General features: G+C 45.2%; 1 protein-coding gene across 6 annotated transcripts in view; it reads right to left on the bottom strand.

The window, feature by feature from the left end:
- LOC137426582 (uncharacterized) overlaps nt 1–21,275 on the bottom strand; it is a 120,183-nt gene that overhangs the window by 21,893 nt on the left and 77,015 nt on the right. For all 6 annotated transcript variants that reach the window (XR_013622925.1, XM_068115247.2, XM_068115239.2 and 3 more), the window contains 3 exons: nt 16,142–16,208; nt 10,205–10,342; nt 266–2,609 (listed from right to left, as the gene is read on the bottom strand). Coding sequence is in view for 5 of the 6 variants with exons in the window: in XM_068115247.2 (XP_067971348.2) it covers nt 266–2,609; nt 10,205–10,342; nt 16,142–16,208 (2,549 nt within the window). In the remaining variant the exon portion in view is untranslated. The remainder of the gene's footprint in view (nt 1–265; nt 2,610–10,204; nt 10,343–16,141; nt 16,209–21,275) is intronic.

Below are 21,275 nucleotides of genomic sequence, written 5' to 3'. Positions count from 1 at the left end.
ATGACAACCGGAGCATGATACCTACGCAGATCTACCTGGATCTATATATGTCCTACCCCAAAATTCATAACAAATTCTTTGGCTTCTTTGAGGCTAACATAGTATAAATGGGGATTATGATGCAACACCCATGGAGCACCACAGTGACCCATCCATTATAGTGGAATACTAATGCTATTCAACAGGGATCAAAACAATATTAGACAAGTCAAATGTGAGCACATGACCATTATCAATGAATAACAGGAAGAATCATATTTCCTACCATTTTTTTTCTCTTGCACCAACTCTTCCCAATTTCTTCTATTCCTTGCCACCATCAACAATTGTTTTTGAGTTGTCCCCGAAACTTCAGGTCCTTGCTCTTGTATTTTTGGCCTTAGGCCATAGTGTCGTTTCTGCCAATCCAATTCGTAGATCACGGACTGCTGTGATCCAAATGGCTGCCCAGGACTCATCTCCCTTTGTGAAAGCTTTTCTTCCATGGCGGCCATTTCGTTTGCATTGCAACTTTTATTCGTCGCTTTTAGTTGAAGTTCCACCCTGTTTGCTCGCGCTGTGGAATTAGGTTTGGGTTTTTGGTTTGCCAAGCCACTGGGTTGTGAGGCAGTGCAGTTATCGAACTTCGATGCCATATTCACACGATTGAGGAAGTTTGATGTGGTTTGTGTCCGATTAAGGTTTGGGCTGCTGCCCACATCATTTTCGACTGATGGCAGAGATTTCAAACTACACACCAATTGACTTTGAGGGACAGAAGTGCTTCGCCGAGGAGCATCCATCTTCAGCTGATGGGAAAATCCCATGTTCGGTTTACTGGAGGCCACTTCCATGTCTGCAAAATGAACAGATCTCCGTTTCATCAGCTGCATTTCCTTTGTTTGCTGAGACTGTGATATCATTGTTTCCAAGGACTGGCCATCTTTAAATAATGATTGTTCCGTGCAATGACTGGCAATACTGTGACGCTGACGCCCAGGTGCTCTTTGTTCCTGGTCAAACTTTAGTGAGTAGGAGGCACGGCGAAGGTTTACACCGAAGGGTGTATTTCCTCCATTTCCTCCATTTCCTTGCTGGGTTTTTGGCCTTTCACCAATGTCCATTTCTTGAATGTCTCTGATGGAACATCCCACAACTCGTTCACTGCACACCCGGTTCAAACTTGTAGTTTTATTTCTTTCCGATTCGCCACTTTTTATCGATTTGATCCTTCGCTCTGTTGACGCCTCATTTTTTTCTCCCCTATTCAATACATAGTTATCTTTCCTGAGAAAAGTACATTTGTTAGCACATGCGCTTGGTCTTTCAGTATGTATCAACAAATGAGATTCGTTTTTCTTTCTCTGCTGTAAATCTCCTTCTAAGGGCATTGCATTGTTTGATTCTCTCCCATTGGATGATATTGTACGACTGTTTCTTTGTTTGATCTGATTTTCATCCTTTTCAATTGGTATGGCATTGCTTCCTTTAAATTTCCCTGCCGAGTCGACAACATCACTTCTCTTCCACTGAGACCCATCCTCACGGGGAATATACCTTATGGATTGCCATTTCAGGGAATCTGGATTTTGCCCTGTCAGTTCGCCAAGTTGTCTGAGCCTCTGCCATGCTGGTGCCACAGAGAAACGGACGGCAACTGTTGCAGATTTCCTCAACCGTGGAAGCTGGGTGCCCTCAGGATCAGTATTTACATTGGAGGATTTCATCACCAAGCACGACTGCTCAAAGCTCTCAATGCTCTGACTTTTAGCCAATCCACTGCGGCCTGCCTTTGTCCTCCAATCAGTTGGCATTTGGTGGTTTTTATTTGCTATCGTATCTCTGGGGTTTCCACTACTTATTGTTGTGGAACTTCTCGTATCTTTCGTTGCCTTCATGGTTACATTCGTGGATGGAATTGAGGCATCGATATCCCTCACACGGCATCGAGTTACCTCCCGTGTGCTTCCAACCTCATTTCTCATTGTCCTGGTGCTGATTTTATCATTTTCAATGGCTTCCAGCTTGTTATTTACAATTTTTTTTGTATTATTGTCTTTTGAAGCATTGCTTCTTTCGACCAGAAAAGAGTTGGTTCCTTTTTGAGTAACATATCTTCTCACTGGGCTAGTTTTATGATTCATTGATAACACGGTCTGTTTTTCTGTTGTGGTGTTTGCTTTAGATTCCACCTCTTTACTCGGCTCCAAATCTGAATGCGATATATTCGATTCAAACGGACTCATGGTGGCAGATATTTTTGAGACTCCTGGTGCACCGGTTGGCATGCTAGCAACCCCTGAACCTTGAGGAGGTCCTGCAACCCCTGAACCTTGAGGAGGTCCTGCAACCCCTGAACCTTGAGGAGGTCCTGCAACCCCTGAACCTTGAGGAGGTCCTGCAACCCCTGAACCTTGAGGAGGTCCTGAAACGCAAGTAGTGTTAGTTGTCCGAGGTAAAATTGGAATCTTGTCTGTTCCTGCGATTGCAGTAGAAGCTTGAAGTGGATTCACGTCATCGTCACAATCAGTGGTCAGTGGTGTGCTCATTGGCAAAGCGATCGTTGCAGATCGACGTCGGCCTCGAGTGTCCAGTGCCGTGATCAACAAGGAATCGTCGCTCTCATCTCCCTGGAAAAAAAAAAAAAAATCAAGTAATGAAACAAATATACTACAGTACCCAATCAAAATTATACAAACACCAAAGCCATTATAATCAGAAGAAAATAGGCAATCCCAAACCGGAGTATCCAGTTAATGATCACGTGGTTAAAGATGAACCCACGAGGACAGTGGTGGCCCTATTTGTGGCGACAACACACTCGCATCTCAGGGGTTAAAGGTTCAAATATTTCTTAAGGCTCAACTTGAGAAATTCTTTGCTCAACTTGGATGTTCAACTTGAGAAGTTATTTAAAGGATCTCAGGAAAATTACCAGGCCATGTTGGATTATACATGAAACACCCACTTTTGGGTGGCCCGTGATGCCCTCGGGGGCAACTTGTGATGGGCCATGCCGAATAGATCATTTTATTCTTATGTAGTATCTCTAAAGTTTGTGCAGAGTTGCGCATACTGTTTGTGCAGTTGTGCAGGAGTTGTGCATACTGTATACAATTAGAGGTGTTCAAAAACAATAGTTCTCACAATAGTTCAAGATAGGCCAACATTATTTTACTTTTTTCAATATATACTCTCCATTACTGAGAAAAACGTATTCTTCCTTCACACAGGCAATGAAGGCATTAATTATGGGGTAAAATTCCTTCAAAGGAAGCAATGCGTACTGGCTGCACACTGTTTGTGGCCCAACGTAAATGTAGTTACTGGTGCTCAATCCTGGTTGTCGGCTGACATGATGGCCGAGACGTACGCACACTCGCCTCTAGGTCTGGCCCAGCTATAAACTGTCATCCTGGTATTTCACAACGCAGGGGGATTCATCAATGTGTGTGCCATCCCTCGGATGGATTTTGAACTGGGCATCCCATCTGACGGCTTAAGTTGGTGAGCGTTAAAGATTCCAAGGGTGTCCTTCTCAAACAGTAGGTGAGCTATCGCTGGTACCATGGCCAAATTCAAAATACCTGCCTTAACCTACAGAGGGTGTTGCATCAGCAGCACAGGTACACCCTCAGCCACTGATGCTAGTGCTGCATATGAAAGAAGAAGAAGATGGTGGTTGTGAGATGCATCACACACACATATGGCTACCGAGGTTGCAGGTGGATTTGGTGGGATACAAAGAGGTGAGAAAGTCAATTACCAAATCTTGATAAATCACCTTCCCTGTTTTGTATGGAGTGAATTGTTTGTTTTTAAACGCAGCAAATTGCATGATATTGTAAAAGTTTGCATAATGGGTTTTAGGTTTTCCCATAATTTAACATCCATCATATTTGTGTTCATTGCATTGTATGCAAATTCATGGACTTTTCAGGTGAGGTTAAGCATCATAATGAGGGAGTTGAGGTGAGTTTGGAGTGAGCTTGCCACATTTAACTTTGGTTATGCACACACATTTTAAAGTGTGCTGTGCTCTTCCATTACAAACCAGACTCACTACATCAGTAGTTTGCTACAAGGTGGAGTTTCAGGTAGTTTGAAAGTGAACACAACCAACAATGCAAAGTATATATCATATGAATAATTTCCCCAAGTATTCGTTTGTTTTATGAAAAACAGGAAGAAGAAGAAGAACCACCTTTAGAGGCTTTTTTCCCCCCACAGAGCAGGGGTTGGCCTTTTTTTGGGCACCGTGGTCCCCTTTTCGAAGCAATGTTTTATGGCCGGGTGCTCTTCCTGCCACCAACCCTGTTTGTCGCCTCTTGCGACACACAGGGAATTACCAGTGAACTGGTACTCAATTTGCCGACCTCGGAAGGATGACAGGCTGAGTCAACCCCTAGTCTGGGATCCGAGGCCTGGAAATGTGTAAAAAAGTGATTTTGAAGTGACACCCCTGCTATAAAATGTTTGACCCCTAGATCATGTCTGTGGGGGTGTTAGCCACCAGAAAAGTGACTTTAGCAAGGTAGTTTGGATTGCGCGAATTCTGTAGGGACATTTTTTAACTTGGGGCGTCAACTGTAAAAAAGCAAGAAATTTAGGGGTAGGGGAAATTCAATTGACCATATATCCCATAATACAGGGGTGAGTGCAACAAATTACCACTCATTCTTTTTGTTATAAATTTGGCTTTTATATGAAGCATGATTCAACGTGATTGGACCATCCATGAGGTCAGCAGAGGTCAAAAGGTCACGGAAAGTGGGTTAAGCTGAAAATTTAGCTCCTTTATCAAATAATTCACAGATGTATATGTCACAATATGTTCTTTGCATCCCTCTAATGTTTCTGGCCTATATTGATCGTAATAGTGATGGTTTACTGTGGTGGTTGATGCTTTTCATCTTTTGTGTGGTGCTAGTGATTATTATGCTACATTTGTTTCAGCAACTTGCTTCACTCTTGCTGATCTTTATGATTACCATCGATCTTCAGCCTTAAACTTCCATTCAGAGACACAAGATGGTGGTAGTTTTCATGCTACAACAAATATAATTTATCAGTACACATTTGAGGGAGAAGGAAGTGGGGAGGTAGTGGGGGCAGTGCCCCTTAAGAAAACCAGGAAACTGACTATCAGTGAACCAGACAAATTCGTTCCAGTAAGTAGTAAACTGACACTGAAGGACAGAAGACAGGCTAGGTCATTACGTGATATTGAACTTCCTCATGATGACAAGGGGGAAGCCTGCTTTCTAGCTGACAAGAACATCGTTTGGTTCCTACTGAGGATGTATCCAACACAGTTGATGATGGGTGAAAACGACAAGGACACTGGTAGCCTGACATGGAGCAGCTTCTTTGAATACAGTTCTGGGCAACGTACAGAGAAAACAAAGATTGGTTATGGACCATTGCTTCCACAAAACCCAACCAACGCAGATGTAGTCCAGACCTCATTGGACTACTTTGTCTCCTTGAGTCTTAAGATGGGTCAGGCTAAGACGGTGGTGACTTGTGACCAGGCGATATATGACATAGTAAAGGGGTTGTTTAGGAAGGAATCGGAAAAGTACAAAGATGTTATTGTTCGACTTGGAGGATTCCATATTGCCCAGAACTTCTTGGGATCTATTGGATTTTTCATAACTAGGGCATGCCCGTACTATATCTATATCTAAAATTATATCCCCCCCCCCTCTATTTACATGAAATGGTTTGGTCCAAAGCGAACGGCTTGCGAGTACGGTGACAATCCCCCCCCCTCTATTTACATGCAATGGTTTGGTCCAAAGCGAACGGCTTCCGGAGTTTGGTAAAGAAATCGCCATCGCGTGCACAAACGCGCAGGAAAGCGAATGAATCGCAAATTCGGTTTTATTAGTTTTAAAACATAGTTTAACGCCAACATAGTTTGCAAACGTGAAATAAATGAATACGCTCTCAAATGTGCCATCCGAGGCAGAGTGTGTCCTCCACGTTCGGCACACGCGATCGTTCGCTGCTCTCTGATTGGTTGAATCGTTTTTTGGACATAGCTCGGTAAGTAATTGTCCGATTAATATGAAACCTTGAAAAGGCACATCCTCGGGTCCCCAGCAATATACCTGGCAAGTTAAAAGTATATCGGACCCGTGGTTGTCGAGAAACAGCGGTCACAGACAAACAGACGTACAGACGTACAGACGTACAAACGTACAAACAGAGATTACTGGAATTATAGATAGATGGAGAGTGGCATAGAGGACATTCTGGTTTCTAGTGATATCTGTGGTCGAGGTACAGCCAATAAAGTCATGGCAGGAAAAGATTATTATAAGATGGTCCGTTATCATTCATGGTTGAGTGAGGCATTGTTCATGCTGAAGTGGGAGGCATTTGAGAAATGGCTGTTGTTCGAGAAGAATGAGGAGACACTTTCTTTGCTTTCGTCTCTGCTTGAAAGTCTTAGAAATGCCTTTGACAGGAAAGAGAAGGACGAATTTGCTGCACTCATGAAGGAAGTCATGAAATGCCTAGAGTCACTGGAGTCGCTCTGGGGAGATTTTGAGAAGGGATTAGGAGTGACAGCCCATCTTTGGAGCATGTACATAGACATGGTGCTTATCCTAAGGCATTACATCCATGCTGAGAGAGCTGGGCTGTGGCAACAGCACTTACAAGAGGTACAGAATATGCTACCCTATACCATTGCTTCCGGCCATAGTAAGTACATGTCCTGCCTTCCGATCTATCTCAGTGAGATGCAAAAGCTTCCAGAAACAGCACCAGAAGTGCACGAGGAGTTTGCAGCTGGCAAATTCACAGTTCACCAGACTGCAGGAGACTTTAATGGTGTGTGGACAGACCTTGCCCTTGAACAGACCTACAATAGGGAAGGCAAAACAAGTCTCTTTAAGGGTATAACACAGTCTGAATCAGCACGAGAAAAGTACATCAAGGCTCTACCGTTCATGACCTCTGTCTCTGAAAGTGTAAAACAGATGGCACACATGGCCTCGCCCGCAATCTGACCACCACGAGAAGCTGAGGAAAGACGACATGGAAGCCGTGCTGCAGATCAAACGGACCGTGGAAGAGAAGATGCAAAACCCATTCGATCCTTCACTTGCGACAGATAAACTAATGAACATATCCACAGGTCAGATTCTTGCAGCAACTACCCTGGTAGCTGTCAAACGTCTAGGCTTGGACGCAATGGATGCTGCCACGACGACGAATGCAGACAAGATTGTCCAACCGAAGATAGAAACATTCGCCACGCATCTGAAGAAAAGTAAGAAAAAGATGGACACTGTGAAAGAAGTCATCAGAGAGGAGAGTGCAGTGACAAGGGCACTTTGTTTCGCACAGGACCTGAGTGATGAGGCACGGACTGACGCATTTAGTTACGAATGGCTTGAGTACCCTCCCTCGTTGTTTGAGCCAGAGAAGAATGGATTTTCCATGCGGAAAGGTTGCAAATCCAACTATCTATCCACTCTACAGGCAGAGGTTGCCGAGTCATGGGAACCGTTGAAAGAGTTGCCTCCTTCTGCATCTGATGCAGTTTATGTAGTCGATGCAATGGCATTCATCCAGCGGTTTAACACACTTGGTTCGAGTACATTTGACCAACTTCAGGAAAGGTACAGGAACAAACTCTTGAACATGAAACCCAGACATTGCACTGAAGTGCATTTCGTGGGCGATCAATATGATTTTGGGTTAAAGAGTCTAAAGGGATGAACGCCAGAGACGGGAGTCAAATACCAACTTGCCAGAGTTTGTTCCAGCGGACATCATGAAAATCCCTGATTGGAACACATTCCTGTCAAACCCTTGTAACAAGACCAATCTGCTGTCGTATCTTGCTTCACGTTGGTCCCAGGAGTCATCCTGGCCTGATGGCTTCTGCCTGGTCCTTGGGGTCAACGCCCAGGCAACTCGTGTGACGCAGACGGAACATACCAATGTTGATGAGCTGTACTGCCCTAACCACGAGGAGGCGAACACCAGAATCTTTGCTCACATTGCTAGCTGTGACAACAGCGTAGTTGTCATTTAGGCTACAGATAAAGATATCATCGTCTTGTCAATGTATCATTTCCCTCGGTTGACAAACGTTGTTGAGTTATGGGTGGAAAAGGATGATCTGTTCCTCCCCATCCATGACTTGGTGAATGAGTTGGCCAAAGCAGTTGGAAAGGACGTATTGGCACTCACAGACACACTGCTCATCTCCTACATTCTGTCAGGTTGGATTCGGTGAGCTATCCTTTCAAACGGGGTAAGAAGAGAGCAGTGAAAGTCGCACTCCAGCATGTTCACAAACAGCCAGCGTTGTCCAATTTCATCCGACATGAATCCGGACCTTCTGCACATGATCAGGTGATAACTGAAGCACGAAGCTTCTTTTGTGATCTCTACGGCAAGCCAGGGTATTCATCCCTGGATAAGCTTCGCGCCCACTTGTTTGCATCTAGCAAACTAGATCTGCGCTCCCTTCCTCCAACAGAAGGTGCTTTTCACTTCCACGTTCTCAGGAGCCTTTGTCAGATCAGCTTATACAAGCAAGCTTCACTCAGCAATCCAGTGCTTCTTCCACCTGAAGAGTATGGCAGGAGTGTGGATGGTGACAGGTTAATTCCTGTCATGAAGAGCAAGCCATCAAAGCCTTCTGCTGCGAAGTTGAAGTACTGCAAATGTAAGAAGAAACCGAACTGCCTGAGGAATTGCCCTTGTGCGAAAGCTGGAGTACCATGCATCATTGCATGTGCCTGCAATGGCGACAGAGAAAAATGTGGACGGCTTCTGACTGATGACGGTGATGATGATGAGTAAATAGAGGTAATGACACTTTTCCAGACAGTATGTGGTATGACTTGTCGTTTTAAAACATGTTGAAGAGTACCGTGCAAATATATAGTGTGAATGCCCGATTTTGGTGATTTTTTTAAAGTTATGCAAATCTAAAGTGACATACATGCCAGTAAGTTAAGTTCAGTCGGGGCATTTCTTTCCCAAAAACATCAGAGGGGTACAAACAACATATTTTGGGTGTAAAAGTTTGGCTATATTGAGCTTGAAGTAGGAAAAATGTGATTTTATTTACTAAAGGAGCTAAACTTTTAGCTTAACCCACTTTCCGTGACCTTTTGATCTCTGCTGACCTCATGGACGGTTCAATCACGTTGAATCATGTTTCATATAAAAGCCAACTTTATAACAAAAAGAATGAGTGGTAATTTGTTGCACTCACCCCTGTATTATGGGATATATATGGTCAATTGAATTTCCCCTACCCCTAAATTTCTTGCTTTTTTACAGCTGACGCCCCAAGTTAAAAAATGTCCCTACAGAATTCGCGCAATCCAAACTACCTTGCTAAAGTCACTTTTCTGGTGGCTAACACCCCCACAGACATGATCTAGGGGTCAAACATTTTATAGCAGGGGTGTCACTTCAAAATCAAATTTTGAGGTCTCGGATCCCAGACTACCCCCTGGTGTTAATTCAGCAATCGACCAGGATTCTAACCCAGGATCCTAGGATCCCAAGCCGGCACCCGAACCGCTAAGCCAACACCGGGCCTGAATGAAAAAACAGGAAGCTACATTGGAATTTAATAAACATATAAAGAATCATTTTTGTATGTCTAAATTTGGAACTTTTCATCCATTTGTGTACATACAGTACAGCACAATGATGGCAGGTTTGCATCATGCCTGAGAGCACGACTGTACTGCTGATGCAGTGCCCCCTGTAAGTTAGGACAGGAATTTAGAATTTGGAACAGGGTGTCAGAGAGACTTTTGCAAACGCTTTGTAGAAAGCCACTGCAATGGGATCTTTAACGTCCAAAGACTACGGCAAGCAAGACAGGTCCCCAGCCTCAGGTCCGAGGTACTTGTTGATGCTTCACCCTGCCCTATGGAGCACAAGCATGACAGTTTATAGTCTAGCGGATGATCAAACCCAAACTGAGCAGCTCAAAGGTGAGTGTGCTACCCTCTACCCCACACCATCCTTCCAGTCATTTATAGCCATTGAATTGAAACAGGTCAAATTATTTCATGAAAGGCATGGCCTAATCAGTATTGATTCTTCTTTCTCTATAAATGCAGCCATTTTGTTTTAAAGTGAGAAGGGAGGAGGTTAGTGTGGGGGAGGATTTCCCAATAGGACCAAAAAGAGTAAGAAAAGGAATGAATCAACACTACTATGAATTGCATGCCTGAGACAGATTCCGGGAGTGGGATGCAATGTGATGCCTTCGGGGTCGAACTGCCAGCTTGTGTTTTGCCGCACGAGAGTCCAAAGGGGGTGCAGTTCCTCGAGCACACCAAGATGGCCAATCACAGGCATTAGATGTCTGGAACAGCACATCATAACCTGATTAAGAATATTGAACTTTTTCCATATTGTTCTGCTTATAACTCATTGACATAAGGGGTCAGGAAAGTGGGGGGGGGGGGGGGGGGGGGGAGGGGGGGAGGGGGCGGGGGGGATGTAAATCGAAAAAGCAAAAATACAATGCAGTAAATTCAATAAAAGTGGAATTGAGAAACGGATGGAAAGTTGGGAGGGAAGGTGGAAGAGGAAAGGTAGCGGTGCACCATCAACGCCTTTTGGTGAAACTCTGAAAATCACGACTCTCTTCCACTCATTCGTTCCTTCTTTTCCTGCCTGTGGAACCGACTTCCACATTCTCTTCAATGTCATTCTCCCCTTCAAGTCTTCAAGACAGCTGTTCACCACCATCTCAGATCATGCCCAATCCAAAATCATGATCTTTTCTGCTGCAGTTAACACCCTCCAAGCCCACCTTCTTCTAAATTTACAGGTTTCCTTCATGAGAGTTTACTTTATCTATCTTGTCCACTCCATGCGTCCTCCCCACATCCATTATTTGTCAATAGTAACACGGTGGAAAGAAGATGTACAGGTTGTTTCAAAATTCTGGAATCATGTGAAATATATATATTGCAGTGGTTACCTTATTCACGTGTCGCGGTTAACTTATCCGCATGTGACGGTTACCATTACGATGGGTTTGGTCTAACCCACGCACACGGGCGTTTGGTTGTGTCGTTGTGACGCGCGCACGGCTGTTGGAGCCACGCCCTCCGAAGAGGGTTCTTGGTTTTATATAAGCCGTTACGACTTCCGTTCGTTAGCAGTTGCTGGAGATTTCTGTACAATAAACTACCTTTTGTACCCAACGAAATGGCCTCTTCTTATTGTCTTCGGCAACCGCTAAACTGGTGACCCCGTTGCCCCCAAATGTATTCGGGGGCCACATGAACACGGCAGGATTGCGACCGCAATGTCTTCCACAAGACCTAAACTCGAACTGCCGGAGTTTTAGCACCGACGAGCGGCCATGTGGTTCGCGCATCGCGCTCGGTTCCTCCTCTACGACTGGAGGGGCGAACCAGCTCCGGGACCCTCCGAAGGAACGTCGTTACGGGGCGTTGGCGGCACGGCTACTTCGTCGCCTTCGCGCACACAGGCCGAGTACTGCTACTTCGTCGCCTCCGCGCACACAGGCCGGGCACGGCTACTTCGTCGCCTTCGCGCACACAGGCCGAGCACCGCTGCTCGTTGCCTCCGCGCACACAGGCCGAGTACTGCTGCCCGTCGCCTTCGCGCACACAGGCCGAGTACTGCTACTTCGTCGCCTCCGTGCATGCAGGCCGAGTACTGCTGCTCGCCACTCCTACTACTGCTCCTACGGCAGATCCCGAGGCTGATGCTCCTGCAACTACAGCTACTGCCGCTGCTCGTTGCCTCCGCGCACACAGGCCGAGTACTGCTGCCCGTCGCCTTCGCGCACACAGGCCGAGTACTGCTACTTCGTCGCCTCCGTGCATGCAGGCCGAGTACTGCTGCTCGCCACTCCTACTACTGCTCCTACGGCAGATCCCGAGGCTGATGCTCCTGCAACTACAGCTACTGCCGCTGCTCATCTCTTGCGCACGCACGGCTGCTTTGTTACCTTCGCGCGCACTGGAGCCTCATTGTCTTCGCGCGCACCGCTGCTCGCCACTCCCGCAATTCCTACTGCTGCAACTACAACTGCTACCGCTGTTCCACCCGCGGCCCGGCTCTGTTCCACCCGCAGCCCGGCTCTGTTCCACCCGCGGCCCGGCTCTGTTCCACCCGCGGCCCGGCTCTGTTCCACCCGCGGCCCGGCTCTGTTCCACCCGCGGCCCGGCTCTGTTCCACCCGCGGCCCGGCTCTGTTCCACCAGCGGCCCGGCTCTGTTCCACCAGCGGCCCGGCTCTGTTCCACCAGCGGCCCGGCTCTGTTCCACCCGCGAACTACGTACACGCCCGTGGCGTGCCTTCTGGGGGGGCGCATGTAGTGGTTACCTTATTCACGTGTCGCGGTTAACTTATCCGCATGCGACGGTTACCATTACGATGGGTTTGGTCTAACCCACGCACACGGGCGTTTGGTTGTGTCGTCATGACGCGCACGCGGCTGTTGGAGCCACGCCCTCCGAAGAGGGTGCTTGTTTTATATAAGCCGTTACGAGTTCTGTTCGTTAGCAGTTGCTGGAGATTTCTGTACAATAAACTACGTTTTGTACCCAACGAAATGGCCTCTTCTTATCGTCTTCGGCAACCGCTAAAATATATTACTATCTGTAATTTGGCGCTCCAACCTAATGAGCGAACGTCATCGCCATGTATGTCCGCATTGCCTGCCAAGCTCCGGAGGAGCCATCTAGCAGTGCGTCATTATGGATGTTAAATTCAGATACTGTCATAAGTGCATGCAAAACTCACAGTTACCGACCTGGTTTCGGCCTTGTTGGGGCTTCTTCAGGGAAATGCAGTGAGCCTTCCATACACTTGTGACTCTGAAAACCTTTCGGTTATATATCAGTCATTATGTGACTTCATACGGCAGGCATTGCTTATCACTCCCAGTAAGGTGCAGCAGCAGCAGCTGTATGCGACACCTTGCTGGCAGTTCCCCACTGATGGTAAGAAGTCGCATAATGACTGATATATAACCGAAAGGTTTTCTGTAAGCTGTAAGTTTAAGCTGTAAGTTCTGTAAGCTGTAAGTTTATGTAAGTTTTCTGTAAGGATGAAGTGGGACAAATCGTTGCGGACCCAGATGGAATTAAAGGAAGATGGAAGAGATATATGGAAATACTGTTGAATGCAGAGAATGAATTGGATGGCAACATAGAGAGTAACCCAGTTTTAGGGCCAGCAGAGAAGATAACTGAGAAGGAAGTTGAGGAAGCGATAAAAGCAATGAAGAGAAGAAAAGTGGGAGGGCCGACGTGGAGAAGAGGAAGAAGTTGTTTCTTGGGTTTGTTGATCTGGAGAAAGCATTCGATAGGTTTCCACGCGAAGTATTGACATGGGCATTGAGGAAGTTAGGAGTGGAGGAATGGTTAATCAGAGTAGTGATGGCAATGTACAAAAGAGCGTGCACAGCTGTAAGGACGAAGGACGGGAACAGTGGTGAGTTTGAGGTGAAGGTGGGAGTGCATCAGGGGTCGGTACTAAGTCCACTACTATTTGTAGCTGTGATGGATGTGCTGGCTCAGAACGTAAAGGAGGGTTCACCGTGGGAGTTGTTGTATGCAGATGATCTGGTGTTGATTGCAGAAAGTATGGATGGACTGAAGGAGAAGATGAACAAGTGGAAGGAATGTATGGAGACAAAAGGTCTGAAGGTGAATATCGGAAAGACGAAGGTGATGGCAAGTGGTAAAGCATGTGGTGAGGTGGAAAGAACTGGGAAGTGGCCGTGTGCTGTGTGCAGGAAGGGCGTCAGAGTGAACTCCATTCAATGTACAATGTGCGCTGAGTGGGTTCATCAAAAATGTCGTGGTTTGAGAGGGTCATTAACCAGTGTGGCAGCTACATTCAAGTGTAAGGTGTGCACAGACGAAGCTGCAGATGGAGGAAATGTTGAGTTGGATCTTGGAGACAGCATGAAGCTGGAAGGTGTGAAAACATTTTGTTACCTAGGAGACATGCTGAATGGAGAAGGTGGATCAGACTCGGCAACGGTTGCTGGAGTGAGATGTGCATGGAAGATGTTTTGGGAAGTGAGTGGCGTGCTGACGAGGAGGGGAGTGTCGTTGAAGCTGAAGGGAAAGGTGTATGCTGCATGTGTGAGAAGTGTTATGATTTATGGGAGCGAGACATGGGTAATGAACGTAGAGCAGCGACGAAGGCTGGAAAGGGTGGAAATGCGAATGGTTCGGTGGATGTTTGGAGTATCGTTGAGAGAAAGGAAGACAAAGAATGGATTGCGAAAGATGATGGGAATAGAGCCTGTGATGGATGCTGTGAAGAGAAACAGGTTGAGATGGTTTGGTCATGTGTTGAGGAAGGATGAAAGTGACTTGTTGAGAAGAGTGATGGAAATGAATGTAGAAGGAAGTAGAGGATGGGGAAGATCGAGAAAGACTTGGCTAAAGATGGTGGAAGAAGAAATGCGGGCAAGGGGGTTAACAAGGGGAGATGCAGAAAATAGGGCAAAATGGGGACGATTGTCATGGGGACCGCAAGGCTAACCCCCGCGGCCCGCTCTAGCAGGGAAAATGGCCTTAAAATGCCTGTTGTTGTTATGCTGATTGTTTCCTATTTTATTCCTCCCTGGACCATTGTTACTCATTTTTTCTGTGTTTTTTCCTGATCCTTTCCGCTAGGTGTATGTCCATTCTCCCCCATACCATGTGGTTATTTTTTTTTAACTTGCTGCCCTTTGTCGTTCATCTCCTCCATGAGCCTAGAACCTTCAAAAAACAAAATTGGGGAAAAATGAGCTGGGTGCCTACCAAGTTAGAAGCACAAGAGATATACAGTGAGACAGTCCTGATTTCATGTTTGCAATCTCAGGCATTAATACAATGTTGCGTGAACAAGAGCAGCAAATAAACAGTTAAATATACCGGGTAGATATCAAACTGATTTTATAAACCAAATAATTTGTCCACAAAAAAGCCTTTACGTCTGATGCAATAAAGGACTTCATAATGATACAAACCGGTTGGCCATTCTGTAATTGAGGGAATCATCTTGAGTTTCATCCTGTCGTTCGCTGTGAAGATTACTTAGCTTGCAGATGGGAGATGCCACATAGAAACGAATTTATGGAAGAAAGAAGACAGAAGAAATACCAGTGTCATACATGAGCTTTTTAGTACTCATATGCTGATGCTGTTAAGTTGGATTCCAGAAGAGCTAGAGGGTAGCCAACGTTTCAATTTTGGAGTATGTAAAGCTTACATGGTTGAGAGTAGCTGAGGAGGGATATGTTGGGTAAACAAGCATTGGTTGCCTTCTGAAGTCTGCTATGGCTGAGAAAGGACTTGACTGGCTAGGTGTCACCAGGTCTCAAAGAAGGAACAGATCACAAAACATAAATCGCAACAGGCTTGCACTGGTTTCCTTTCATTTTGGCACTTGTGATTTGAACAAAAAAGGCACAACTTCTCGCAAAGTAAAAAAAACAAGGATAACATTGGAAAATAAAAATAGAAGACTAAAAATGTGTGACTTGATTTACCTTTACTGGTGTGATAAACTGTTGACTCTACTTTGTTACCTCCACCACCAAAGGTGGGAAGAAGTTATCTTTTCTCCCCTGTTTGTCTGTGTGTCTGTGAACGGCATATCTCAAAAAAGTTGTGGATGGATTCGGCTAAAACTTGGTGGACAGGTTAGGTGTATGACATGGAAGAATTGATTCGATTTTGGTGAAGACATGAATACGGATCCAGATCAGATAATTTTAAAAGTGATTCTACACCATTGAGTGATTCGGCCAAAACGATATATGGCATGATATCTCAAAAAGTTGTGGACAGATTATGACAAAACTATATGGATGAGTTAGTTAGGCGACAATAAGAAGCCAATTCGATTTTGGTTTCAGGTCCAGGTCCAGATCCAGCACCTATCAGGGGGATACAAAACATAAAGTGTTCAAGCCTGATGGAGGTATGCGCTCCACCGAGTGTTGTTCTAGTTGTCAATGTAATCATGCCACAGCAGAAAAAAAAGTAAAGACTAATTAACAGATTTAAAAAAATGAAATGCAAGACAACATTTTGATGGTCTTTCACCCCATGACAAAAACTTAATTTGTCAACAAAGAAAGACAAATTGAGCATTCGTGCAAAAGTTCATACCTGTGGAGCAATATCTTCCAAAGAAAAGACGCTATCGTGGGACTTTGTTCGAACGAGGCCAGCAACCCTACAAGGAAATGGTGGTGAATGTGATATGGAAGTGAAAAGGGAAAATAGGAGCATTGAAAGCAGGAACAGTACTCGCCATACTACATAGTGTATCTGTGGGGGTGGCGGTGGAATGTCACTCGATGAGATAGACATCAAACATAAATTTCGGTTTTGGTTGAAATTTCTTATTTGTCCCAAGGATAACGAATGTAATATGCCAGTCAAGCAAAATGAGTGCTGCTGCTTGACTGGCATTATGTGGCCTTGACACTTAGAAGTCTACCACACATAGTGAAACCAGTTACATATTGGCAATGTGAGTTGGGTTTGGAATGTGTATGAACACCTGTTAATAAAATTCCTCAATGAATGAAGTATAAATTTTACAATGTTGATAGACTAATAAACATTGTTGTGATAATCTGTGGCAATGTCGTTTTGGAGATATCAGTCTGAAAAATAAAATTAACATTCCTAGTTGCAACACCGCCACGACGGGTTGTTAATCGGTAAAACCGCCACGACGGTAAAAAGAATCATGTAACTCTTGCCATCTTTACCACGACGTACTTGCATCTCAAACTAGATGCTATTGGGAATTTTGTAATACCAGAGACATACGCTCCCTTTGGGAGCAGCCTGGGGATGGTGGGGGGCATGGGGGGGGGGGGGAGGAGAAGGTGGGGGGATGTTTTGGGGGAGGTAAGTCAAATATATTTTGTGCCATGGCTAATAATCCCCCTGGTCTGCAGCAGGGGTCAGTAAACCACTTGCATTGTGGCATATGTAAAGGTGAAAATCGTAAATCACCTCCTCCCCTCATGTAGAGTTATTATTTACTAGCAGAGTACCCGCCCTACAGATGATCTTGTTCCAAGCGTGCAACACGTTCTTCTGGCACATTCCTTTATTTGGGTGGTGTATAGGCAACAGATCACTGCCTCGATTGCTCCCAAAAATAAAATAAAAATCCGGGTTACGTACATGAAGGAAAAGACATGCGTACTGCTTATGTACATATACAGTGCCCTCCATAATTATTGGAACATTGAAGACAACTTTATTATCACTATATAATCAATAAAATTTGGATTTGAGATCAAAAGATAAATATGAGGCAAGAGTAGAGAAGGGCAGCTTTTATTTCTTGGTATTTCTATGGATATATGTTTTACCATTGGAGAACAATAGCACTTTTTATGTTCAGTCCCTCCACCTCCCCATTTTAGGTAAGCATAAGTATTGGAACAGATTAACTTAAAGTAAACTAGAACTGCCACTTTAAAACTGCTGGCAGTGATGACCGGTTTACTCGCACCCACTTTTGATACAACCCCACTTTTGATACAACCCCACTTTTCATACAACCCCACTTTCATTGGACATGCTTTGACACAACCCCCTTGGATACAACCCCGACACACACACACACACACACACACACACACACACACACACACACACACACACACACATCCCCCCTACCCCCTCCCACACACACACCCACACCCCTCCCCCCACACGCACACCCCTCCAAACACACACACACACACACACACACACACACATCCCTCCCCCCCACACACACACACACATCCCTCCCCCCACACACACACACACATCCCCCCTACACACACACACACACACACACACACACACACACAACACACACACATACACACACACACACATACACACACACACATCCCCCCTACCCCCACCCACACCCCTCCCCCAAAACACACACCCCTCCAAACACACACACACACACACACACACACACCAACCCCCCCCCCCCCCCCCCACCTACACACACACATCCCTCCACCCCCACACACACACACATCCCCCCAACACACACACACACACACACACACACACACACACACACACACACACACACACATGCACACACACAACACACACACATACACACACACACATCCCCCCTACCCCCACCCACACCCCTCCCCCAAAACACACACCCCTCCAAACACACACACACACACACACACACACACACACACACACCAACCCCCCCCCCCCCCCACCTACACACACACATCGCTCCACCCCCACACACACACACATCCCCCCAACACACACACACACACACACCCCACCCCCAACACACACACACACACACACACACACACATACATATCCACACACACACACACACACACACACGCGCACACCCCTCCCCCCACACGCACACACATATCCAGACAAACGCACATCCCCCTCTCCCCCCACCCCCCAAGACACAACCCCCACACACATTCCCCGACACACAACCCCACCCCCCCCCCCTCCACACACACACATCCCCACACACACACACATTCCCCCTACCCCCCACCCACATACACGCACACAAACACATGCACACATCCCCCCACCCGAACCCCCAACACACACACACACACACACACACACACACACACACACACACACACACACACACACACACACACACACACACACACACACACACATCCCCCCCACCCTAACACACACACAAACACACGCATACATCCCCCCACCCCCAACACACACACACACACACACACACACACACACACACACACACACACACACACACACATCCCCCCACCCCATCCATTTAAAAAAATATTTTCGTTTAATTAACGATATCTGCCACCCGTGGAAGAACGTCATGCCGTGGCATGACGTCATCCGTCCGTGGCCCGTGCCGTATGTCAGCGGAAGAACGAAGTATCCCGTCGATCGAACTTGGTCAAATTTTTCATGATTGTCACCAAATTTGTTGTGGTATTTAGTTAACTCGTCCGAGGCAATACGACCATCGAAATCCGATTTGAAATCGGAGCCAAATTGACGCCGTAAGGTCTGCCTGCACGTGTGGATATGTTACCTGCGGAAGATTCACTTTGGAAATGCGACCAATTTAAAATGTTCGATTTTGAATAACTTCGTCATTTTAAATCGGATTTCCACCAAATAAAGGTCACCATTGCTTGCAGATACCTCTCTTTCTCCTTAAAATTGAAGACAGGATGAACTTCAGAGCGAGAAATAAGCCGAGGCGGCGGAGAGTTTTACAATGTTATTTTCCAATGTGAATGACAATATCGTGTAGTTTTACGAAAATTCATCAGAATTTGCCCAGATTTGTTGCATTCGAATGTTAACACCCTCTAGCGACTGCCAAATCCGAAGACAATTTAATTTCGAGCTACCCTTAGCTCGTGAGGTGGTTATGTCACATGGCCTAGTCAAAAAAAGGTGCTGTGGTTCTTCTTCTTCAGGCAATAACAACTTCTAGTTTCCAGACCGTACATCCAATCATCTTGAAATTTTGCACACTTGTTACTCTTCATGACTTCTACTACAATATGAAGTTTCACGTCGATCAATAAAGCGATTCAAGAGATATCCATAAATAAATAAAAAATTCGTTTAATTAACGATATCTGCCAAACCACGTGACCTAGTGCAAATTCTAAAATGACATTTTAGTAGACTGACATGCTGAACAGATCTGTGAAGTTTCTCCTCGATTGGATCAAAAATGAGGGAGGAGCTAGGTTTTGAAGGTTCATGCTTAAAAACGTCATAACTCTGAAACCATGTGATGCATGACGTCATGCTCGCTGACTTTCTTGTTCGTCATGGGTATGCGATTCTGCTTGCAAAGTTTGGCCTCGATCTGTTCAGCCGTTGCAGAGAAAAAGGGGTTTTCGTGTTTTCACGAAAAACAATATGGCGGCCGAACCACGTGACCTGCGACGTCATAATTACCATTAAAATATTCTACAGACCGAGTCCCTCCTATGGTGAAAATTTTATCTCAATCGGCCCTATTATTGCAGAGAAAATGTTTTTTAAAGGAAATTAAAACTTAAAATGGCAATAGCACTGGGAGACGTGGCCTCGAAGGACAAAATGGTGTGTTTCTTCTTCTTTCAACAATAAAGACTTATAGCTTCGAGGCCGTACATCCAATCATCTCGAAATGTTGCACACTTGTTCCGCTTGATGAGACCTACATTGCATTAAAACTTCAAGTCGATCCATGCAGTGGTTCAAGAGTTACAAGCTTTTTAAAATTTAACTTCCATTATTTATTGCGGCCAAACCATGCGACTTATCAAAACGTCTCAAGTAACGTTGAAACATCCCCCCATGAGGAACATTTGTGTAAAGTTTCCACTCGATATCTCCACAAATTATGGAGGTGATACCATTTCTAGTTTGAGCTTTAAAACGTCATAACTCTGAAACCATGTGTCGGATGACATCGTGCTTGCTGACTTTTCTGTTTGTCATGTGTATGCGAATAAGCTTGCCAAATTTGGGCTCGATCCGTTCAGCCGTTGCAGAGAAAAAGGGGTTTTTGTGTTTTTTCACGAAAAGCAAGATGGCGGCCGAACCATGTGACGTATGACTTCGAAAATTTTTGCATTCTGAGTTTTTTTAAACTGAGCATCTGGAAAAAAAATCCCATTTTTGGGGGAGAAAATTTTTTGTTTGACGAATTCTAACCTCTTAACGTTAGCATTTTTTATATCCTCGATACACATGTCTTTTGTTTCCATTGAAGAGTTCTTTAGAATGAGCCATTCCTCAAATTTTTCCATTGAGCCGTTTCGGAGATACAGAGGGGAAAAGTTGAATTTGTTTTACAAGATGGCGCCCACACCACGTGACCTATCACGTCATAATTAGCATTAAAAAATTATAGGAGCCGAGACGATCATTTGATGAAAATTTCCTGTCAATCCGACCAGCGGTTGCTGAGAACATTAATTATGAAGTTTTCGGAGGTGCAAAATAGGGCGGAAGAATAATAAGAAAAACTCTAGCAGTAATAATAGGTTTCCTCTCCATTTCATGGAGTAAACCTAATTAAAGTAGTATAATAGTTAGTAATTGGTTACATACAGTATCTCTTGTATGCAATAACTGCATAGAGCCTGTGACCCATCAACATCACCAAACTCTTGAAATCTACTTTTGAGATGCTTTGCCAAGCCTTTACTGCAGCCATTTTCAGTTGTTGTTTGTTTTAGGAGGTTTCTGCTTTTAGTCTCCTCTT

This window comes from Myxine glutinosa, chromosome 1 (assembly GCF_964187855.1).
Source record: "Myxine glutinosa chromosome 1, kmMyxGlut1.1, whole genome shotgun sequence".
Classification (NCBI taxonomy): domain Eukaryota; kingdom Metazoa; phylum Chordata; class Myxini; order Myxiniformes; family Myxinidae; genus Myxine; species Myxine glutinosa.
The sequence above is the reverse complement of the archived record's forward strand: the minus strand, read 5'-3'. Positions and strand labels throughout refer to the sequence as shown.